The sequence below is a fragment of the Vicia villosa genome, linkage group LG3 (assembly GCF_029867415.1).
Source record: "Vicia villosa cultivar HV-30 ecotype Madison, WI linkage group LG3, Vvil1.0, whole genome shotgun sequence".
NCBI lineage: Eukaryota > Viridiplantae > Streptophyta > Magnoliopsida > Fabales > Fabaceae > Vicia > Vicia villosa.
Window position 1 is genome coordinate 14863733 of NC_081182.1, and position 22279 is coordinate 14886011.

The window sequence follows — 22279 nt, forward strand, 5'->3', positions numbered from 1 at the left end:
CAGTTTTTTAATTCACTTTTCTTTTTAAAAACTCAATATTTAACCAAATAATCAACTAATCCGTAGATCAATTTCATCAATAATCTACTAGTAGGGGGACCCAATTAGACAAACCAAACTTTAATTCATCTCTAAGCATGTCACATTTATACTGATTAATTACTAAAAAGAATTATAATTATAGTAAAATGGAAACACTTTAAGTATGATGTTAACAAGATATATGAAACTCAATCAACCTATCCTATAATCATTAACTTTGTTTACAAATTTTGCAACATGACAAATAACTTCCACATACATCCAAACCCCGCCATCAAATGTCAGATGTAAGCATCCTTAAATTACATCATAAGAACCAGTAATTTTTTCTTACATAACATAAAACTACCAATACCCCTCTTTCTAACAACACTTATTATTTTTGACTGAAAGTTGTAACACTTTGTTACATTTTTACAACACATGGAAGCAAATATCAACCGCAAAAGTTCACATCAAATGAAAATGACATGTCTTGTTGTGTAATGAGAATCCCATTGCAACCTTGGACTTTTGTGAATGAATCATTTCATCAACTATGTTCCCAAAGGCAAACAAATATCAAATTAAAATAATATTTTTTTTTATGAATTTGAGGTTTCTGATTTCTGATTTTTCTCAATAAAGGCAACACCATTTCCTTCATCACTACTCAATAATTAGTTTTAGATTCACATTCTTCTCTTTATTTCTTTGGTTTTCACATTTTAGTTTACCTTAGCATTGATTCTCTCTTATTCTGTTGTGTGAGTTTGAACAAACTCAGAAAAAGCTTAGTTTTTTGAGGTTACTACAATGGCTTCTGGTTGTGTGAGCTTGAAAACCAACACCCATTTTCTAAATTCTAAAAAAGGTTCTTTTTTTGGAGAAAGAGTCAATGGAAGCTTGAAAAACAGTTCATGGGTCATAGCACAGAAGAAGATCAAACCTGCTGCTTTTTCTGCTATTCTTACTTCAGATGACCCCAAAGGTTCCCTGGTAAACGCAATTTCATTCTTGGTTTCAACTTTTGCTTCCAATTCTGAAAAAAAATTGATTTTTTTTAATCTTGTTTATGCTACATTTTTGTTTGGTGTATGATTATGATTATGAGTGTGTTTTTGAGTTTCAGAATTTGCAAGTGCCTTCATTTCTGAGACTAAGGGCTGATCCAAAGAATGTGATTTCCATTGTGTTGGGAGGAGGGCCTGGAACACATCTCTATCCCCTTACCAAACGAGCTGCAACACCTGCGGTGAGTGAGTTTTATGATGTGAATTGTTGTTTGGATTCTAACATTTTGGTGTTTTCTGATGTTTGTGATGATGGTTTGTTTGCTGTGTTTGTTTTGAAGGTTCCTGTTGGAGGATGCTATAGGCTTATAGATATTCCAATGAGTAACTGCATCAATAGTGGGATCAACAAGATATTTGTGCTGACTCAGTTCAACTCTGCTTCGTTAAATCGTCACATCGCTCGAACCTATTTCGGAAATGGTGTCAACTTTGGTGATGGATTTGTGGAGGTAATCATGCATCACCATCATGAAAATGGATGGAAATTAGTTTTCTGTTGCCTTTATTTTATTAAATATTCATGCAATAATTTTGGATGGAACAATCTTTGACGAGACTTTACTAATCTTTCGGCCTAACTCCATAGAGAAATACCGATCCGATGAAGGAGATTCTTGTTGATGAATTTCAAGTTTGTTTCTATTTATGATCCATGCAGACTAATTTAAATCCATCTAAATGTCCAAATAGGTTCTGGCGGCGACACAAACACCAGGAGAAGCTGGAAAGAAGTGGTTTCAAGGAACTGCGGATGCTGTGAGACAATTTACCTGGATATTTGAGGTAGACAAATGATTTTTGTTGTTGTTGTATATACATGTCGATAGGTAATAGATTATTTATTGTAATCGATTCTTTTGTTCTCATTTTTGAGCTTGTTGATAAGTAATAGATTCTTTGTCGTAGGATGCCAAGAATATAAACGTCGAGAATGTATTGATCTTGGCGGGAGATCATTTATACCGAATGGATTACATGGACCTTTTGCAGGTATACGGTGTTATTATTTTGAGTGGATTGTTTTTTCATTTGATGTTATAAAGTTTTCTGATATATCTATATATTGACAGAGTCACGTTGATAGAAATGCCGATATTACAGTTTCATGTGCCGCTGTTGGTGACAAGTGAGTATTATTATACTTTGTTTCATTCTAGAATGAGTGAATAAAAGAAACAACCAATTCAATAGAAACAAAATTAAAATTTTCATCGCCTGCTTTTCAGCCGTGCATCGGATTATGGATTGGTCAAGGTAGACGACAGAGGCAACATCATCCAATTTTCAGAAAAACCGAAAGGCCCTGATCTGAAAGCAATGGTAATTCCAAACATATAACATAATGTTTGCACCTTCTTTTTGAAGAGACAAAAAAATAAATTGATCATTCTCATTTTGCAGCAAGTTGATACTTCTCGTCTTGGCTTGTCACCACAAGATGCATCGAAGTCACCATATATTGCCTCTATGGGAGTTTATGTATTCAAGAAAGATGTTTTACTCAAGCTTCTGAAATGGAGGTATCCTACAGCTAATGACTTCGGTTCTGAAATCATTCCTTCAGCTATAAAAGAACACAATGTCCAAGTAAGAGGATTTCCAATACATTTGCTTACAAAAAATTTATCTGCAATCTATGACAATGGTAGCAATGAAAAAATCTATGCTTTTTTTGCAGGCATATTATTTCGGAGACTATTGGGAAGATATTGGAACGATAAAATCCTTCTATGATGCTAACCTCGCTCTTACTGAAGAGGTAAATTCAAGAAATCGTTAGTGTTCTTGTTCAGTTTAGTTGATTCAAACTAAAATCTGTTATATGTTACTCTCTCGCAGAGTCCAAAGTTTGAGTTTTATGATCCAAAGACACCGATTTTCACATCTCCAGGATTCCTACCACCAACAAAGTTTGACAACTCTCGAGTACGATAATCTATCTATCTTGTAATATGCTAATAACTCGTCGTAACATTATGTCTTTCTTATTCTGTCTGTGTTGCTTTGGTTTTGGTAGGTTGTGGATGCCATTATCTCCCATGGATGTTTCCTGAGAGATTGTACAATCCAACACTCCATTGTCGGTGAAAGATCGCGTTTAGATTATGGCGTTGAGCTTCAGGTAATTAAACTACCACCATATATATTCTAGACTCGTTAGATGGTTCCTCCTAACTAACAACAAAATCACTTTTTACAGGACACTGTAATGATGGGAGCGGACTATTACCAAACTGAATCCGAAATCGCTTCTCTACTTGCAGAAGGGAAGGTCCCGATTGGCATCGGAAGGAATACCAAAATCAAGTAATGGTCCTGATTAGCATTTTTGCGTAGCAAATCTATTTACTATTCTGAACTCTCATTGTTTGTTATTTATTATCTTTGTTAAAGGAACTGCATTATTGACAAAAATGCAAAGATCGGGAAAGATGTCGTCATCGCAAACAAAGACGTAAGCATAAATATAAGTTAGTAGTTTTCTTGTACATAATACATTTGTTCACGCTTGCTTATAAACTCGAATGTTTTATCTGTAGGGCGTTCAAGAAGCGGATAGATCGGAAGATGGTTTCTACATCCGATCAGGAATCACCATCATAATGGAGAAAGCGACGATAGAAGACGGAACTGTCATATAAACAATGGTTAGTAGTTATTTCACGAGCTGGTTTCGATAAAGCGCCGGAAGAAGCATTGCAAGGAACATTTCATCCCATGTTTTGGGATCGGTACGAAATGCTATGTTGAATAGAGAAAGCTGCATGTGTAAAATAGGAGCTCTCCCACTAGATGTAGAAATAGAAATGAATAAATGATGAAAGTGAAGATGCAGAAAAGTAAAATAAATTGAAGGGTTGAGTTTGTGAGCTATCAAGTTTCCATATTCTCTCCTTTGCAACTGTAAAAGACACCTTTTAAATTAGTGTATCAGTAAATTATTATTTTGAATGGTGGAAATAAGCATTCTAGTTACTTGTTTCTTCAAGTAACATAGACATATAATATTACTCGGCGAATTCAAAATGCATATTCTATATAAACTAATTTGGATTTCTAAGCTGCTTCTTGGAGTCGTTGGATCAAGATTGCACAGTACAGTTAAAATTAGAGTTGTCTGAGTTTGTTCCAACAACTCCAGATACGCACACCAGAACCAAGCCACGTGCCTATCTTAAGCCTTCGGATCCGATCCAACAGCTTCCCGCAATCCAAGTTGCGCCTATAGGAAGCGGTTTTCAACCACCAGTCATATATAAGCTCAATTACGTGCCATTATATGTACATTTTCATTCATCCTTGCAAGTTACACTTTTTCGACTTTACTAACATGTGCTTTAGAGTGTTAACCTTGCAAGTACATCCTACGCTCCAAGACTTACACCGCCGTATTAGAGAGCTTCTACAACTATCATCTGCACATCATCGATCTTTTTTCCACGCCTGAATGGCGGCACCGTTGTGGGAACTGTTTTTTGATTCTCGCAAAATTCCACGTCGAATTCTTTAGATCCTTTCTATTGCATCGCTACAACTGTTCTTGTCGATCGATCAGATCGGTGCGAATCTTCTCAACCAACAATGATCGCTTTGAAATCAACTAGATTGGCCGCTCATCGCAACACCAGTCATGTGACCAAAGCCGCCGAGGCAGTCCTTGCCTCCTCTTATTAGACATGATTCTTTTCTAGCTACTTCATTTAATCATTTATGGTTATTTATTAAGACATTGAAGCATTCTCTCATGATTACTATTTTTATAAAATAGACTACGCCTATGTTTGGCATTATTCAAAAGCCACGGTGTGAACGAACGGTAAGGAGAAGCTAACATTAGTAGCTTTGAAAAATCACGGTGCAAAGGACTCCAAACGTGAGGTGGCGGTGATTCACCTGCTTACCAAACACACACTACAAAACCTAAAATCTATTTGTGAGACTAGGTTTTTGGCTCCCTCCTCTTGCATGTGAATTTCTCCTTTTGTATGGGTACTATTAGTATCCATGAAAAGCATGTCATTTTCTCCTTTTGTATGCATCATTCAGTTCAACTGAATCTTTTTATGATTCATTTGTTTGTATTTTCGTTTGCTTGTATATCCATTTTTGTCATCCTATTGATACCTAACAATCCGTAAAAGAACGCAATTGTGTAGAATTGGAATATGCATCATATAAGGTACAGAGTCCTATATTGGCATAGTAAGTGTTACACATTATGGATGGGTCCTTTATTGCACCTCCACACTATTCATCAACTATGTTATGTATGATAATAATATTTCTGTTGAGCATACATTCTACTGAAACTTAGAAACCATAATTTCTTTAGGAACTTGGACTTCCACTTGAAAACCAAAATAGCATCCATCAATGCAAGTCCAAAACAAAGAAAATCCTAAAGCTATTGTCATGATTTATTTGATCTAAAGTTGGTAAATAATCATCAGGTATAAGAAGATGTTGCAATTGGAAATTAATAAAAAGTATCGCTTTATTATTTCTATACATTTACACGTATAATTAGAGTTGTCAAATAAGCCTTATATTGGAAAGTCCCATTTATTTGGCCCCATCAAAGCCCTAATAAATTAAGCCCTTATTATAAGAGACTTATTTTGGGGCCTAAAATGTTAGGCCCTTTAGATAATGCATTTTTTTTTGCCCCATTGAGAGGGCCCTATTTCATTCCAAAAACTTCTATAGACTAAAAAGAACTCTTTTTATCTTTCATTCCCGGGTGGCCCACTTTTTTACTTGTCGCACAAAATTCTATCTGCTAGGTGTTTAAGCTCATTTTAAAAAAATGCCTAAGCTCATTTTGAAAAAGTAATTTAATTAAGTAGTTATATTATATTTTTCTAGCAATTTTCATTGGCGCTGCGGTTTATCTTTTAGGTAAAAACGTTTATTTGTTCATGAAACAAACTTACTCTTGATTCGATAATACATTTGAGAAAAAAGTATTTGTTAGTTGAGAACGTGTATCTTTTTGGTTTTTATCCTGGACCAATTTAATTAATTAATTGATTATATTATATTTGACAAATATTAGAAAATGCGTATGTTTTCCAAAAATAATCCACTCTAATATTTTTTTATATTATTTAAAATTAATTAATTAAAAAACAATCCATTAAAATGACAATTCATTTTTGATTATTTAATTAAAAATGACAAGCACGCAATTTTTTACTGAGAAGTACGTAAGTTTATAGATTTTTTTTAAAATGGGAAGTTTTTTTGAAATTATATTATATTTTGTTAATTAAAAGTAAATAATATTAAATGAGTGGAGTAATTATTATTACATTAAATAAACAATGGGAAGTTTTTGAAAATAAATTTTTTTTTTCAATTTCTTTTTAAATTTTTTTTCCTAATTATGTTTTTTTAATTTTATTTGGGCCTTAGGGCCCCCTTTTGAATTTTGGGGTCTTCTAACTTTAGGCCCTATGTATTTGAGGGCTTACTATTGTTAAACTTTTTTAGGCCCTCTTAATATTGGGGCTGGGGCCCAAATTAATTGGCCCCTTAAATTGACACCTCTACGTATAATTTCCATGTACAAGTGTATCTATATCACTACAAAATTGAGTCCCATAGAAGTTCTACTAATTGTTGAGGATATTTAGAAGTGAGACTCTGATTTTAATAAGACGCCTAAACAAAAACTCAAGCCCTTCTTCAAGGTCTTGAATGCTTGACTCGGTTTTCTCTAAGTGGTTTTGCAAATCATTGATGCCTTCAAGTTTTCTAGTCTTGGTAAATATGAAAGACTGCAATGCTACATCCACTTGAGCAAATTCACTTTCATCTGTCAATTGTGAACAAGCAACTCTGTTGGACTGAATTAACTTGGAAATGGAACCCCATCTGTTTGACTTTGATTGTATAGTCCCTGAGATAAATTGCAGAATTCTTTGAAATGTAGATAGTGTAGCTACTTCAACATTTTGTAATAATTTAATCAAAGTCAGTGTTTGATGGTCTTTGTTTGTAGATAACATGTTGCAACTTTTGGTATTTCCCTTCAAATTTGTCAATGCTTTGGAGATGGCCTTTTTCACAACCTTTCTAGATGTCAAGAATTTCTTAGCCTCTGCAGTGACCTCCGATCCGCCTCCTCTTCTTCTTATGATGGATTGAAGTTCCCTTATGCACTCTTTTGTATGAATTACAGCATCTTTGGCAGCACTACACACATCTAATAGCCTTAAGGATCCATCCAATAGGTTATTTACCCAATTTTCTTGATGCTTATCATGTACAAGTGCATCTTGTGTTAGTGGAAGCTGAATCAAATTTTCAACACACTCGATCAAATCTCGCAAGCCATCAATCTTATGGAAAACTGACGATGAGGAGGAGGTTTCATCGGAAGACCTTTGTAAGGTTTCCAAATGTTGACTGCATTTAAGAATGAGGGGGTGTGGTCTAGATGGCAAGCTGATTGAGCGGCCATGGAAATTGGATTTTGTATTCATAGGAGATACTGCCATTTTTATTTTACTGCTAAAGAGAAGAAAAAGAGAAGCCTTTGTTTGAATGTTGAATTGAGTTATGGATCTGTATTTTTCCATTGGCATCTTCTCAATTTATATCAAAGGTGTCAGGCGACATAAGGAATCTCATCTTAATCACATATCAATGAGGCCAACTAATCCAGATTTGAATTTAGACATTATTGCAAAGATGTTAGAGCTTTGTCTCCTCCAAGGTATAATTCCAACTCATTTGCATTATTATAACATTTTCAATGCAAATGCTTTACCTAAAACGTGTTTTAATCATAAACATAACCATTTTCACGTGTGCAGTATTGTCAGGCATGTCTCTGTTGGAGGAACATGACTCACACCACACGTTTAAACATATGTTAACATGTGTTGAAATCCTTGATCAACTCACACACATGTACTAGATCAAAAAAGATCTGAACAAGTTATTTATAAATAGAACTGCTTGTCATCTTCCAGACACATGATCCACTTTCCATGTTCATACACTCCCATCACATGCAAGGTCCTTGGAGTTCAAAATTTGAGTTTTATTATAGATCCTTGACTTGAAATAGGGATGATATCCCATTTATATATGGCACATGCTCTCCCATCTCATGCAAGATTGACCAAATGTCATGCATTAGTTCTAAAAAAGAGGGGAGATGCTGGCACAAAAGGATGAAATTGATGACTTTAAAAAGCAGTATGCAATTCCAATTGTGGTAGCGACATGGAGGTTTTTGAAGTGAGTGTTAGGAATTTGTAAATCTACCTGGGCTTAAATCCATCATTCATCTTCGTCTTCATCCACTGCTCATCATCCTCATCTTCGTCTTCGTAATGAGGATGGATGAGTACAAGGATGGGCGATAGAAAGATCCTTAGAAGAGCCCGCTATCATAGCAAACATTTGTCTATGAAATTCTTCAAATTTCCTCTCCAACAACGTGGACCACTCATAATATATGAGAAAGTAAATTAAACACTAAAAAGTACATTATCATCAAACTACTAAAAAGGAAATTTTAAACCCAGCAGAAACAAACAAAACAAAAAGGGAACATGATCTTTAATATTTATCAACTACACCGTAATATTCAATTGTTTTTAACATTGCACAATTAAAAAAATCTATAATAAATATTATGCGGTTATGTGTCCATGTCAAATAAGCCTAAATATCTCAAAATGTATGTGAAAATAATATTCTGGAAGCAAACAGAAATGAGTAACATAGGAGAAGTCAATCTTGGAACTAGTCAAATCCAAATGTAAAACACATATAAGTTGAGCCACTTGAACCTCAGTAAACAACTTTTCTTAAGAATAAAGCATATAATGGGGAACAAACATGCAGGTTTATACATTACTATGATTCACAAGCAGCCAATAAATATTCAGCAGTGGCTTCAGAAGTGCAACTATCTACCATTTCATTTGGTGATCTAAAGGTCAAATTAGTGAATACGTGCGAATTGTAGTGTTTAAGTTATTGAAGATGATGACCAAAAAGCAGTGGCTTCAGAATTTTCCAATCTTTGTAGATTAAACTCAACTAGTCCTTTAGGGTTTATTCTACCACAACTACAATTTTCTATTCTCATAAAATACGGATAGCTGCTATAGTAGACGAGAATACAAGTAATGGTCCTAGTAGTTGATATATTCTAAATGAGAGTTGCTATGCTTACACCGTATGTATACACCGTATCAAATACACATGGCCGTATTATTATACTGTTACATTTAGTGTAAAAATAGCATTTCACATTCTAAATATATAGCAAATAACTAGAGGAGACAAAAAATCATAATTTTTAAGTTCAAATTCCACTAATTCTTGGCTACCACAGTAATGTTTGCTCAATGCTGCTTCCCAACATATCCATAAGATATAATAAAACTCAAACTGTGAACTTCAAGGGGCGTGCAGGTGATGGGAGTGCACGAACATGGATAGGGATCATGTGTCTGTAAGATGAGAAGTAGTTCTATTTATAAATAGCTTGTTAAGATCTGTTTTGATCATGTGGGTGGTGTGAGTCATGTTCCTCCAAGAGACATGCTGCAATTGTTGCATTAGGTATTATTATTATTATTATAACATTTGCATTGAAAATGTTATAATAATGCAAATGCAACAGAGTATTAGTTGGAGAGATTCCTTGGAGGAGACACATCTCTAACATTTATGTAGTAATGTTTGGATTCAAATCTTGATTAATTGGCCTCATTCATATGTGATTAAGATGAGATTCCATATGTCGCCTAACACCTATGATATATACTGAGAAGATGCCAATGAAAAATAACAGACTCAATTCCACATACAAATCAAGGCTTCTCTTTCTCTTCTTTTGAGAAAAAAATGGCAGCTTCTTACCCTTTGAACACAAAATCCCATTTCCATGCTCGCTCAATCAGCTTGCCATCTAGACCACACCCCTTATTTCTTAAATGCAGTGAACATTTGGAGACCTTATTAAAGTCTTCAAATGAAACTTTCTCCTCATCGTTACTTTTCCATAAGATCGATGGCTTGCGAGATTTGATTGAGTGTGTTGAAAATTTGATTCAGCTTCCACTCACACAAGATGCACTTGTCCATGATCATCAAGAAAATTGGGTAAATAACCTATTGGATGGATCCTTAAGGCTCTTAGATGTATGTAGTGCTGCAAAAGATGCTGTAATTCATACAAAAGAATGCACAAGAGAACTTCAATCCATCATAAGAAGAAGAGGAGACGGAGCGGACGTCACTGCAGAGGCTAAGAAATTCATGACATCTAGAAAAGTTGTGAAAAAGGCCATCTCCAAAGCCTTGACAAATTTGAAGGGAAATACCAAAAGTTGCAACATGTTATTTACTAACAAAGACCATCAAACATTGGCTTTGATTAAATTATTACAAGATGTTGAAGTAGCTACACTAACTACATTCCAGACAACACTGCAATTTATCTCAGGGACCACACCGTTAAAATCAAACAGTTGGGGCTCCATTTCCAAGCTAATACAGTCTAAAAGAGTTGCTTGCTCTCTAGTTGCAGATGAGAGTGAATTTACCCAAGTGGATGTAGCATTGCAATGTTTCCTATTTACCAAGACTGGAAAACTTGAAGCTATCAATGATCTACAAAACCATTTGTTAAAAGCAGAATGTTGCAGTCAGGACCTTGAAGAAGGACTTGAGTTTCTGTTTAGGCGTCTCATTAAAATCCGAGTCACACTTCTTAATACCCTCAATCATTAGTTGAATGTATACAAGGATCAAAATTTTGTAGTGATATAGATACACTTGTACATAGAAATTATATGTGTAAATGAATAGCAATAATAAAGGGATACTTTTTATTAATTTCCTATTGCAACATCTTCAGAAACCTGATGATTATTTACTAACTTGTACAGAAATTAAATCAAGACAATAGCTTTATGACATTGAAGCTCTTCTCTATGTTCAAAAAGCACAGCTTGACAAGTATCGACAAGAGGTAGTTTTCATGAATGCCTCTGCAAATTTGGCTCACACCATACTAAGTGAAAACTCAGGCAGTAATGATTCAAGTGAGGGTGGTTATCAACAATTTTCTGGTAGAGGACGTCAATTTTATGGTTGTGGTCGTGGTAAGTCCAATCTTGGCACTGGTAATCGTCCAACTTGTCAGCTCTACAACAAATATGGTCACTCAGTCATGGAATATTGACACAGCTTTGATGAATCCTTCGAGCCAACTCAAGTCAAGTAGCAATCAAACTCTTCTGGTGGTGCAGATCACATTCAAGGCAATGATAGTAAAAAAGTCAAGGAAATAACAATAATAATAATAATAAAGAACAAAGCTGATGGAAAAAAAAACAAGTAATCAAGGAAAAGAAATTTGAAGGACTCTTGATGAGATTCTAATGGATTGAATCGAGTCTTCGCAGAAGAGGTCTTGATGCATCAATTATCTGTAAATGATGCGTGAAATTAGTAAATGTTTCGCACGTGAGCTTACGGTGCCCTCTTCTAATTTCCCCCGTCTCTTTTACAGCGCCCTTCTATCTTTGAAATAGTTAAGCATATAATGAGTTTACATCTAAATGCAATTTGCAGATGACTTGTATACATGGCTACCGAATGCAAAATGTATATTCGAACCTTACTTCTCTTCAGCATCAATTATGTGCATAGGCAAATGAACTTTTTGGTTGGCGATGTAACGTCTTCTCCTTTTGTGGGTCTGGAACATTAGACTCATTGTTGGTTCCGATTTCCTCAAACTCTCTAATACTTCTTGGCTATTGTCCATAGCACACTTTATTCTATTCATAAATATACCAGTCATTCCAATCTCTGATCCCTCCCACCAAATATTTTGTGTTTACCTTCGTTCCCTTATTCTTTGTACATTTGTTCCATCAACCATTGGTTACTTTACCCGTTTGATGTTAAGATTAAGAATGTATCTTTACATGAGAATCTTTATGAAACCATATATATACATTGACATATTCCTCTTGGTTTTGGGTTTGACAAGAACTTCAAAAAAGTTGAGAAGCCAAACTCTTGTTCTAATTTATGGTGAACTCCATTATCTATATCTTCAATGCACGACTTTAACTTGTGCATATGAATTTGAAATTCTGAATAGAAGAAGCCTTGGAACTGATGAGAAACTACAACACTGCATCAACCTTTATAAATTCATTTGTTTCTGATTGTTGTGAATTACACTATATTCTTTTAGGACGCATCAACTTTGAAATTGCTAAGCACTGAAAAAAGTCTTATTGTGTTGGTTTTTTGAAGAAACTTTGAACTTACTTTTCATTGCTTTCAAATTTCCAAGAGCTGTTGCAATTGCTTTCCTTATTTTTCTTCTTATATGCCAAATATTTATCACCCTAAACTGTAGTTCCACTTTCCACATCTCTCTTCCTAAGAATAACTGACTGAAGTTCATGCAAAATACTTGTTGATTGCACCGTACAATCTTTACTGTATTATAAATCTCCAAGAGTCTCGTAGATCCATCTAATGGTTCATCAACCTGTTTCTCATGGCAATGCTTGTTGGGCGACTGTCATTGGAGCAGCTTATCATTGCTTTCTTGCAAATCCTACAGGCCATTCAGTGTTTAAGTTATTGAAGATGATGATGAAGAAGCTGTTGGTACGACCATGCAGAGAGCTTTGGGGTTTGTTTCTACCACAACTGCAATTTTCTCTTCTCATAAAATAAAATAGATATAGCAAATAGCTAGAGGAGACAAGTTCTACAACAGCAATGTTTGCTCAATGCTGCTTCCCAACTCATCCCCTAATATTAAACTTAGGAATCATATGAATATAGCATCTTCCATAAGATATATAATATAAAACTCTAATTGTGAACTTCAAGGGGCATGCATGTGATGGAAGTGCATGAACATGGATAGCAGATCATGTGTCTGTATGAGGAGGAGCATTTCTATTTATAAATGATTTGTTAAGATCTGTTTTGATCAATTACATGTTCATGAGTTGATCAAGGATTTCAACAGGTGTTAATATATGGATGGTGTGATTCATGTTCCTCCAACTCAGACATCCCTAATAATACTGCAGTTGTTGCTTTAGCATCACAGCACTTTAACACACATGAAAATAGTTATGTTCATAATTAAAACACATCTTAGGGGAAGCATTTGCATTGAAAATGTTATAATCATGCAAATAAGACAGAGTATGAGTTGGAGAGATTCCTTGGAGGAGACACAGCTCTAACATTTATGCAATAATGTCTCAATCCAAATCTGGATTAGTTGGCTTCATTGATATGTGGTTAAGATGAGATTCCTTTTGTCGCCTAACAACTTTGCTATAAATTGAGAAGATGCCAATGGAAAAATACAGATCCATAACTCAATTCAACATTCAAACAAAGGCTTCTCTTTTTCTTCTCTTTAGCAGTAAAAATGGCAGTATCTCCTATGAATACAAAATCCAATTTCCATGGCCGCTCAATCAGCTTGCCATCCAGACCACACCCCCTCATTCTTAAATGCAGTCAACATTTGGAAATCTTACGAAGGTCTTCCAATGAAACCTCTTCCTCATCGTCACTTTTCCATAAGATTGATGGCTTGCGAGACTTGATCGAGAGTGTTGAAAATTTGATTCAGCTTCCACTAACACAAGATGCACTTATCCATGAGCATCAAGAACATTGGGTTAATAACCTCTTGGATGGATCCTTAAGGATATTAGATGTGTGTAGTTCAGCCAAAGATGCTGTAATTCATACAAAAGAATGCACAAGGGAACTTCAATCCATCATAAGAAGAAGAGGAGGAGGAACGGAGGTCAGTGCAGAGGCTAAGAAATTCTTGACATCTAGAAAGATTGTGAAAAAGGCCATCTCCAAAGCCTTGACAAATTTGAAAGGAAATACCAAAAATTGCAACATGTTATCTACAAACAAAGACCATCAAACATTGTCTTTGATTAAATTATTACAAGATGTTGAAGTAGCTACACTTTCTACATTTCAAACAATTCTGCAATTTATCTCAGGGACTACACAATCAAAGTCAAACAACTGGGGTTCCATTTCCAAGCTAGTTCATCCCAAAAGAGTTGCTTGCTCACAATTGACAGATGAAAGTGAATTTGCTCAAGTGGATGTAGCATTGCAGTCTTTCATATTTACCAAGACTAGAAAAGTTGAAGGCATCAATGATCTGCAAAACCACTTGGAGAAAACCGAGTCATGCATTCAAGACCTTGAAGAAGGACTTGAGTTTCTGTTTAGGCGTCTTATCAAAATCAGAGTCTCACTTCTTAATATCCTTAACAGTTAGTAGAACTTTTATGGGAATCAAAATTTTGTACTGATATAGATACACTTGTACATGGAAATTATATATGTAAATATATAACAATAATAAAGCGATACTTTTTCTAAATTTCCCGTTCCAGTATCCTCTTAAACCCGATGATTATTTACTAACTTGTATACAGGGCCGGTCCAACCGATACGGAGGCCTAAGGCGAATTTTATATCGAAGGTTTTCATTTATTAATAATAATTTTGTTTTATAAAAACAATACTTTTACTTAAAAGTAAATATTTTACATTTTTAAATTACAAAATTATTTATTTATTAAATATGATAATCAATTTCTTTTATTATTTTAATTAAAATTTTAGATATTTTAATTTTAATTTTAAACTACCTGATTCAAATTTTGTAGACGACATTACTTTAAATAAAATACTAAACATTTTACAAGGAACACAAATATAAAAATATCATAAAAAATAAAACAATTAAATAAATATAAAGAATTTACATTAAAACTGAATAAAAAAATATTCGATAAATAAATTTTAATTGTTTTTCTGCAATGCTTTTTTCTTTCTATCCAAAAGAAAATTGGGGGCACAGACATATCTATGGTGAATTGATGGTGAGAATTTATACAAATTAATCAATAATATAATAATATGAGTAAATAAACAAGAAAACATTTTGTAGATAAATAGCAACACAATATGACTTCACTTGTTATATCTCCCTATTCACAAGACCTTAACAGTCGGGCTCATAATAAAGTGCAGTTAATTTCACTTCATTGTAAAGGAACAAATTAGTACTAATAGTAATGAAAATTGAATGTTATTAATTATTTTTAAACAAGATATCAAGTATAATAGGTAATAAAAAGAAATTTTTTGAGGCCCTAGGCCAATGCCTAGTTAGCCTACCCCTTAGACCGGGCCTGCTTGTATATATATCAAATCATGACAATAGCTTTATGATTTTCTTTGTTTTGGACTTCTATTAATTGATGCTATTTGGTTTTGTTAATTAAAATTTGTTGAACATACATATTGTATAAGGTGTGATAGGCCTAATATTCATGATAGAAGGATACTAAGTTACTAATTATATCGAAGCGTGGTTAGGATTGACTCCAATACTCTATGACTACTTTTTGTTATATCCATGATAGAGATGTGTTCTAGTGGAAGTCTATGTTTCTAAAGAATTTGATTTAAAAGGCCAACATATTTTCTACTAGAATATCTTCAGAGTTATGCTACTTGCAAGATATCAGATTCACCAAAGGAAAAATAGCCACCAACATTGACCAGAACCCGTGCGAGTGGAGAAAATTAAAACTCAAAATTTAGCCCATTGGATTTGTTATTTTGTTAGGTGTTCTAGTTAGTAGTTGATGTTACAGTTGATTGTTGAACCCGTGCTTTAGATATTTGATGTAACAATTGTGTGACTCAATAGAGATTATTATCATACTGTTTGACCAGCAGATTTCCATCACATTCAAAACTGAGTTAACCAAAGAACACTGGTCTCATTGTTTTGTTCAAACTGCCTGATGTTTCCTAATTTTTGAACCACTTGAGTAATTTTTGAACTGTTTTTGCTTGCTAAATATGAGAACATTCTAGCTATTATTAATAGATCTACAAGTAAGTAAATAATCATCCGGTTTAAGAGGATATTGCAACGGGAAAGTAAGAAAAAGTATTGGTTTATTATTGCTATACATTTACTCATATATCTTCATTTACAAGTGTATCTATATCACTACAAAATTTTGATCCTTGTATACATTCAACTAATTGTTGAGGGTATTTAGAAGTGAGACTCTGATTTTAATAAGACGCCTAAACAGAAACTCAAGCCCTTCTTCAAGGTCTTGAATGCATGACTCGGTTTTCTCTAAGTGGCTTTGTAAATCATTGATGCCTTCAACTTTTCTTGTCTTGGTAAATAGGAAAGACTGCAATGCTGCATCCACTTGAGCAAATTCACTCTCATCTGTCAATTGTGAACAAGCAACTCTGTTGGACTGAATTAGCTTGGAAATGGAACCCCATTTGTTTGACTTTGATTGTGTAGCTCCTGAGATAAACTGCAGGATTGTTTGAAATGTAGATAGTGTAGCTACTTCAATATCTTGTAATAGTTTAATCAAAGTCACTGTTTGATGGTCTTTGTTTGTAGATAACATGGTGCAATTTTTGGTATTTCCCTTCAAATTTGTCAAGGCTTTGGCGATGGCCTTTTTCACAACCTTTCTAGATGTCAAGAATTTCTTAGCCTCGGCAGTGACCTCCGCTCCGCCTCCTCTTCTTCTTATGATGGATTGAAGTTCCCTTGTGCACTCTTTTGTATGAATTACAGAATCTTTGGCTGCACTACAAACATCTAAGAGCCTTAAGGATCCATCCAAGAGGTTATTTACCCAATTTTCTTGTTTCTCATGGATAAGTGCATCTTGTGTTAGTGGCAGTTGAATCAAATTTTCAACATACTCGATCAAATCTCGCAAGCCATCGATCTTATGGCAAAGTAAGGATGATGAGGAAGTTTCATTTGAAGACTTTAATAAGGTCTCCAAATGATCATTGCATTTAAGAATGAGTGGGTGTGGTCTAGATGGCAAGCTGATTGAGCGACCGTGGAAATTGGATTTTGTGTTCAAATGGGAAGAAGCTGCCATTTTGTTTTTTTTAAGTGAAGAGAAAGAGAAACTTTGATTTGAATGTTGAATTGAGTATGTTATTTTCCATTGGCATCTTATCAATATATATCTTATCAACATATGGAATCTAATCTTATTTGCATATCAACGAGGCCAACTAATCGAGATTTGAATTCAGACATTATTGCATAAAAGTTAGAGCTGTGTCTCCTCCAAGGAATCTCTCCATATCATACTCCGTGCATTTGCATGATTATAAAATTTTCAACGCAAATGCTTCACCAAAAAACTGTGTTTTAATCATAAACATAATTATCTTCACGTGTGCAATACTGCTGTGATGCTAAAGCAACAACTGCAGTACTGTTAGGCATGTCTCGGTTGAAGGAACATGAATCGCACCAGCCATTTAAACCTATGTTTACATCTGTTGAAATCCTTGATCTACTCATACACATGTATTTCTCCTCATACCGACGCATAATCTGGTAACCATGTTCATTCATGCACTTCCATCACATGAATGCCCCTTGGAGTTCACAATGTGTTAATATTTGAGGTATGAGATGGGAAGCATTGAGCAAACACTTGTGGATTTAAAAATAAAATATATTCTTCTTGTCTCCTCTAGTCTTTTGTATATATAAACTACTATGACCCTCAACTTGTATTATTATAATCTCATCTATCTTTATTTTCTGTAAACAGAAAATAGCATTTGCTGTAGGAAAAAACCTCGAAATTTGCATACTTGTAGCTAGAGCTTATCCTCTCCTCCAGACCCCACAGTATCGCTAGTTGAGTCGAATTAGTAAAGATTCAAGAAGGATTGTGAAGCTTCTTTTTCATTATCTTCAATAACTCACACACTCAACTCGCTTGCAGAATTTGTTGCTGCGTTTGTTAAGTCATTATAGTCTTTGTTGTTGTTTATCACTGTCCCCAATGGACTATCAAAGCAGAGGAAATGGTCAACACTCTCAAAGCTCTTGGGATCCCAAAGAGTATATTGTGTTACAGTTTCTCATAAGATGACTTCCAAGAACCACCCCACCAACGAAGAAACCAACCGAAGAAAAGGAAAATGCAAAATGGATTATGCAACTAACTGTGTCCTATTTTAGTTTCGTTTTTTTCCCTCATTTTTTTCTCTAATCTCTCAATTGTTTTGTTTTTTTTTTCATCTTCACTAATCTCTCGTCTCTTTTATTTTTTTCATTATAATAATTTTTATATTGTTTTATACTACTATTTTTTTTGTCTAATTTAATTTTTACATATTAAGTGAAAAGTTGTTGTCAAAATATGACGAGTTTTGTTGTTATTTGATAGTGTATGAATGTCTAAATACAAATTTTTGTTGTCATCTATATGTGTACGTATGACTCAATAAAATATTTGTAAGAAATCGAACCAACCGAACCGAACCAAACCGCATTGCTTTGGTTTAATTTTGTTTGGTTTCGTAGTAAAACCAAACCGCATGATTTTTTTTCTAGCAGTTCGGATGGATTTTTTCGTCAAAACCGTCAAAACCGCACCGCGAACACCCATATTTATAAGTATCATAACTCTGGTAGAAAAGCTATTGGCCTTTTTAATCAAATTCTTTAGACACATAGACTTCCACTTATTAGGCCTTATACAACACATATGATCAACCGATTTTAATTAACAAAAAGAAAATAGCATCCATCAATACAAGTCTTGTTAATCAGGAATTGATATTATACTTTATTGTAAATTATTTACTACCGATAATAGGTTAGATAAATTAGGCAATAGAATATTTGTCAATATAATTTGTAACTACGTATAATTACGGAGACTATTATATATAGTATGGAATACAATAGAGAAAGACATCAAGCCAATTTTCCTGACATGGTATCAGAAGGTTTCGATCAAACCTGTGAATTCTTTTTGGCTGAACAGCGACACCTCACTAGGTCGCTCTCGAAATCGTTTTTCTTCGTTTCCTTTGTCTCAAAATCGTTTCTTTTATCAATCGAAAGTTTTCGGTTGCTGTCGTTAATTGTTCGGTGATTTACGATTCAGTTTCGATATTCTCGGCGAATTAGTTTTGCTATTAAAAGCGATCCTGTTCTGGCATCTTCGGCGACTCTGTTTGGTGATCGCTGCTCTCGGTGAATGTTCTTTGTTCGATTGCTCGTGATTTTTTTTTGGTTTCACAACTGCTCGTGGTTTGTTTTTTATCGCTTCACTGTTTGTGTTTGTGATTACTAGTTTGATACTATTCAAGTGTTGATAGCTTCATTGTACCTATTTCAAAAAGACTTATTGTACGGTGGAGTGAAGTTATCTTGGGGTTTCACAAAACTTATTTGCTGTACAGTGATTTTTTTTCTATTCTTTAGAGTTAAAGATTAACTGTATCATGGCTATGGAAAATGAAAAGAATTTTTGTGTCCGTTTTACCGGCAAGAATTATTCAACATGGGAATTTCAATTCAAGATGTATGTTAAAGGAAAGGGATTATGGAGTCATCTAGATGATGTTTCTAAGGCACCGACAGAGAAAAATGCTTTAGATGCGTGGGAAACTAAAGATCCTCAAATCATCACTTGGATTCTCAACAGTATTGATCCTCTTATGATCAATAATTTGCGCTCTTTTTCAACTGCTCAAGAAATATGGAATTATTTGAAACGCATTTACAACCAGGACAATTCGGCAAAAGATTTTCAATTGGAGCTAGACATAGCCAACTACAAGAGGTTTTTTAAATACTATTCTGGTTTTTTAAATCTTTGGACAGAACACTCTGCTATTATACATGCTAATGTTCCCAAGACCTCTCTCGCGGCTGTTCAAGAGGTTTACAACACAAGTGGGCGAGATCAACTTCTCATGAAACTTCGTCTTGAATTTGAGGTTGTTAGAGGTGCTTTGCTAAATAGGAATCCCGTTCCTTCTTTGGATACTTGTGTTGGTGAACTTTTCAGGGAAGAACAACGTCTGCTTACTCAAGGAACCATGTCTCATGATGCTGTCAGTTCTGAACCTGTGGCAATTGCATATGCTGCTCAAAGTAGAGGAAAGGTTCGTGATATGCGGCAAGTTCAATGTTTTCTTGTAAACAATTTGGACATCTTGCTCGCAGCTGCAGTAAGAAGTTTTGCAACTATTGCAAACAACAGGGTCATATCATCTCTGACTGTCGCACGCGTCCACCCCGACCAACACAACGTCTAGCCCAGGCATTCCATGCCACTACCAACTCTGCAGTTGGTCCTCTCAGTACTGGTGCATCTAGTGGTGGTGTTCTACAACCTGAAATGATTCAACAAATGGTACTTTCTGCTCTTTCAGCCTTGGGAATTCATGGTAAGTCTTCTAATGTTTCTCAACCGTGGTTTCTTGATTCTGGTGCATCCAACCACATGACGGGCTCCTCTAAATACTTGCATAATTTACATTTTTATAATGGTAATCAGCAAATTCAAATTGCTGATGGTAATAAACTCTCTATCACTGATGTTAGGGACATAAACTCTAACTTTCGTGATGTGCTTGTATCACCCGGACTTACTTCCAACTTATTGTTGGTTGGTCAATTGGTGGATAACAATTGTAATGTTAATTTTTCTCGTGTTGGTTGTCTTGTGCAGGAGCAGGTGTCGGGGAAGGTGATCGTGAAGGGGCCTAAAGTGGGAAGATTGTTTCCACTCCAGTTTATTTCTAATCATATATCTCTTACTTGTAATAATGTTTTGAATTCTTATGAGGATTGACATAGAAAATTAGGTCATCCAAACTCTGTTTTTTTTGTCCCATTTATTTAAAAATGGTTTCTTGGGAAATAAAAATGTTTCTAATGCCTCTATTTCATGTTATGTTTGCAAATTGGCGAAGATTAAAACACTTCCTTTTCCGTCTGGTGCTCACTGTGCTTCCACTTGTTTTGAAATGATTCATAGTGATGTATGGGGCATGTCTCCTGTAGTTTCTCATTCTCACTATAAATATTTTGTCACATTTATTGATGATTATAATTGTTTTGTTTGGATATATTTCCTTCGGTCTAAATCTGAAGTGTTTTCTATGTTTAAGAAATTTTTGACATATGTTGAAACTTAATTTCAAGCAAGTGTTAAAATTTTTCGCTCTGACTCTGGTGGTGAGTACATGTCTCATAAGTTTCAGGAATACCTTCAACAAAAAGGCATCTTGTCTCAACGATCTTGTCCCAATACCCCTCAACAAAATGGTATGGCAGAACATAAGAATCGTCACTTGCTTGATGTAACACGCACCTTGCTTCTCCAAGCTTCTGTACCATCCCGATTTTGGGTGGAGACTCTTTCTACAACTGTCTTCTTGATCAATCGTCTCCTGTCTACGGTTATTGATCTTGATTCTCCTTTCTTTCATCTTTTTAAAATTCATCCTGATTATAATGCTTTACATACTTTTTGGTGTGTGTGTTTTGTTCACTTACCTCCTTTTAAAAGACATAAGCTTGGAGCACATTCTGTTTAATGTGCATTTATGGGATATAGTCACTCTCATAAGGGATTTCTTTTTTATGATGTCACTAACCATCGTTTTCGCATTTCTAGGAATGTGACATTTTTTGATAATCAGATTATGTTTCCTTGTGTTTCTCCTGCCATGAATGATATTATTAGTCTTCCTAAATTTTCTAGTATGCCTCAATCTATAGAACGTTATAAACCATGTCATGTATATGTCAGAAAACACAGGCAGCAGGTTCCCACACCCCTTTCCGACGCTGAACCTCCACCTGATCTTGTACCGGTTGAACCACGGCGTTCTGGACGAATATCTCGAGCACCAGATAGATATTCACCAGACAAGTATGATTCCTCACATACTTCTATGACTGCTACACTCTCTAGCATATTTATTCCTACTTGTTATTCACAGGCTGTCAAAGATGTGCGTTGGATAAAAGCAATGAATGAGGAACTTCAGGCTCTTCAAGAGAACTTCACATGGGATATTGTCTCTTGTCCTACTAATGTCAAACCCATTGGCTGCAAATGGGTGTATTCTGTGAAATTGAATTCTGATGGGTCCCTCAACCGTTTCAAGGCTCGCTTGGTTGCCTTAGGAAACAAGAAGGAATATGGAATTAATTATGATGAGACATTTGCACCGGTTGCCAAAATGACAAATGTCCGCACCATAATATCTATAGATGC

General features: G+C 34.8%; 5 protein-coding genes across 6 annotated transcripts; 3 read left to right on the forward strand and 2 right to left on the reverse strand.

Annotated features, from left to right (window-relative positions):
* Nucleotides 1–613: 613 nt before the first annotated feature.
* Nucleotides 614–4049, forward strand: LOC131660396 (glucose-1-phosphate adenylyltransferase large subunit 1-like). 2 transcript variants are annotated; one of them, XM_058929642.1, is made up of 14 exons: nucleotides 614–1020; nucleotides 1148–1276; nucleotides 1376–1546; nucleotides 1788–1880; nucleotides 2004–2087; nucleotides 2168–2223; nucleotides 2324–2417; nucleotides 2499–2684; nucleotides 2776–2856; nucleotides 2937–3023; nucleotides 3115–3219; nucleotides 3298–3404; nucleotides 3492–3552; nucleotides 3638–4049. In XM_058929642.1, exons 1-14 carry the CDS (start codon nucleotides 838–840, stop codon nucleotides 3737–3739), a joined length of 1539 nt encoding a protein of 512 aa, XP_058785625.1. In that variant the 5' UTR covers nucleotides 614–837; the 3' UTR covers nucleotides 3740–4049. The 2 variants fall into 2 exon arrangements, with proteins under 2 accessions (XP_058785625.1, XP_058785626.1); XM_058929643.1 differs by having other exon boundaries at nucleotides 629–1020; nucleotides 1154–1276.
* A 2292-nt stretch (nucleotides 4050–6341) lies between these two features.
* LOC131654977 (uncharacterized) lies at nucleotides 6342–8546 on the reverse strand. The gene is made up of 2 exons (XM_058924894.1): nucleotides 8376–8546; nucleotides 6342–8214 (listed from the first exon to the last, which is right to left on the reverse strand). The coding sequence occupies exon 2, from the start codon at nucleotides 7685–7687 to the stop codon at nucleotides 6713–6715; it is 975 nt and encodes a 324-aa protein (XP_058780877.1). The 5' UTR covers nucleotides 7688–8214; nucleotides 8376–8546; the 3' UTR covers nucleotides 6342–6712.
* Nucleotides 8547–9971: 1425 nt separating this feature from the next.
* On the forward strand, nucleotides 9972–10941 carry LOC131654978 (uncharacterized). The gene has a single exon (XM_058924896.1). It carries the CDS (start codon nucleotides 9972–9974, stop codon nucleotides 10857–10859), a length of 888 nt encoding a protein of 295 aa, XP_058780879.1. The 3' UTR covers nucleotides 10860–10941.
* A 2607-nt stretch (nucleotides 10942–13548) lies between these two features.
* On the forward strand, nucleotides 13549–14518 carry LOC131654979 (uncharacterized). Its single transcript, XM_058924897.1, has one exon. The coding sequence runs from the start codon at nucleotides 13549–13551 to the stop codon at nucleotides 14431–14433; it is 885 nt and encodes a 294-aa protein (XP_058780880.1). The 3' UTR covers nucleotides 14434–14518.
* A 1674-nt stretch (nucleotides 14519–16192) lies between these two features.
* LOC131657604 (uncharacterized) lies at nucleotides 16193–17107 on the reverse strand. The gene has a single exon (XM_058926983.1). It carries the CDS (start codon nucleotides 17105–17107, stop codon nucleotides 16220–16222), a length of 888 nt encoding a protein of 295 aa, XP_058782966.1. The 3' UTR covers nucleotides 16193–16219.
* Nucleotides 17108–22279: the final 5172 nt, after the last annotated feature.

Bases quoted from the DNA above. Each gene is read 5' to 3' on its own strand.
- LOC131660396 (XM_058929642.1), top strand. From the start codon at position 838: ATGGCTTCTGGTTGTGTGAGCTTGAAAACCAACACCCATTTTCTAAAT. The intron at 1,021-1,147 runs GTAAACGCAATT...TGTGTTTTTGAG, and splicing joins ATGACCCCAAAGGTTCCCTG to TTTCAGAATTTGCAAGTGCC. The intron at 2,418-2,498 runs GTAATTCCAAAC...CTCATTTTGCAG, and splicing joins GCCCTGATCTGAAAGCAATG to CAAGTTGATACTTCTCGTCT.
- LOC131654977 (XM_058924894.1), bottom strand. From the start codon at position 7,687: ATGCCAATGGAAAAATACAGATCCATAACTCAATTCAACATTCAAACA.
- LOC131654978 (XM_058924896.1), top strand. From the start codon at position 9,972: ATGGCAGCTTCTTACCCTTTGAACACAAAATCCCATTTCCATGCTCGC.
- LOC131654979 (XM_058924897.1), top strand. From the start codon at position 13,549: ATGGCAGTATCTCCTATGAATACAAAATCCAATTTCCATGGCCGCTCA.
- LOC131657604 (XM_058926983.1), bottom strand. From the start codon at position 17,107: ATGGCAGCTTCTTCCCATTTGAACACAAAATCCAATTTCCACGGTCGC.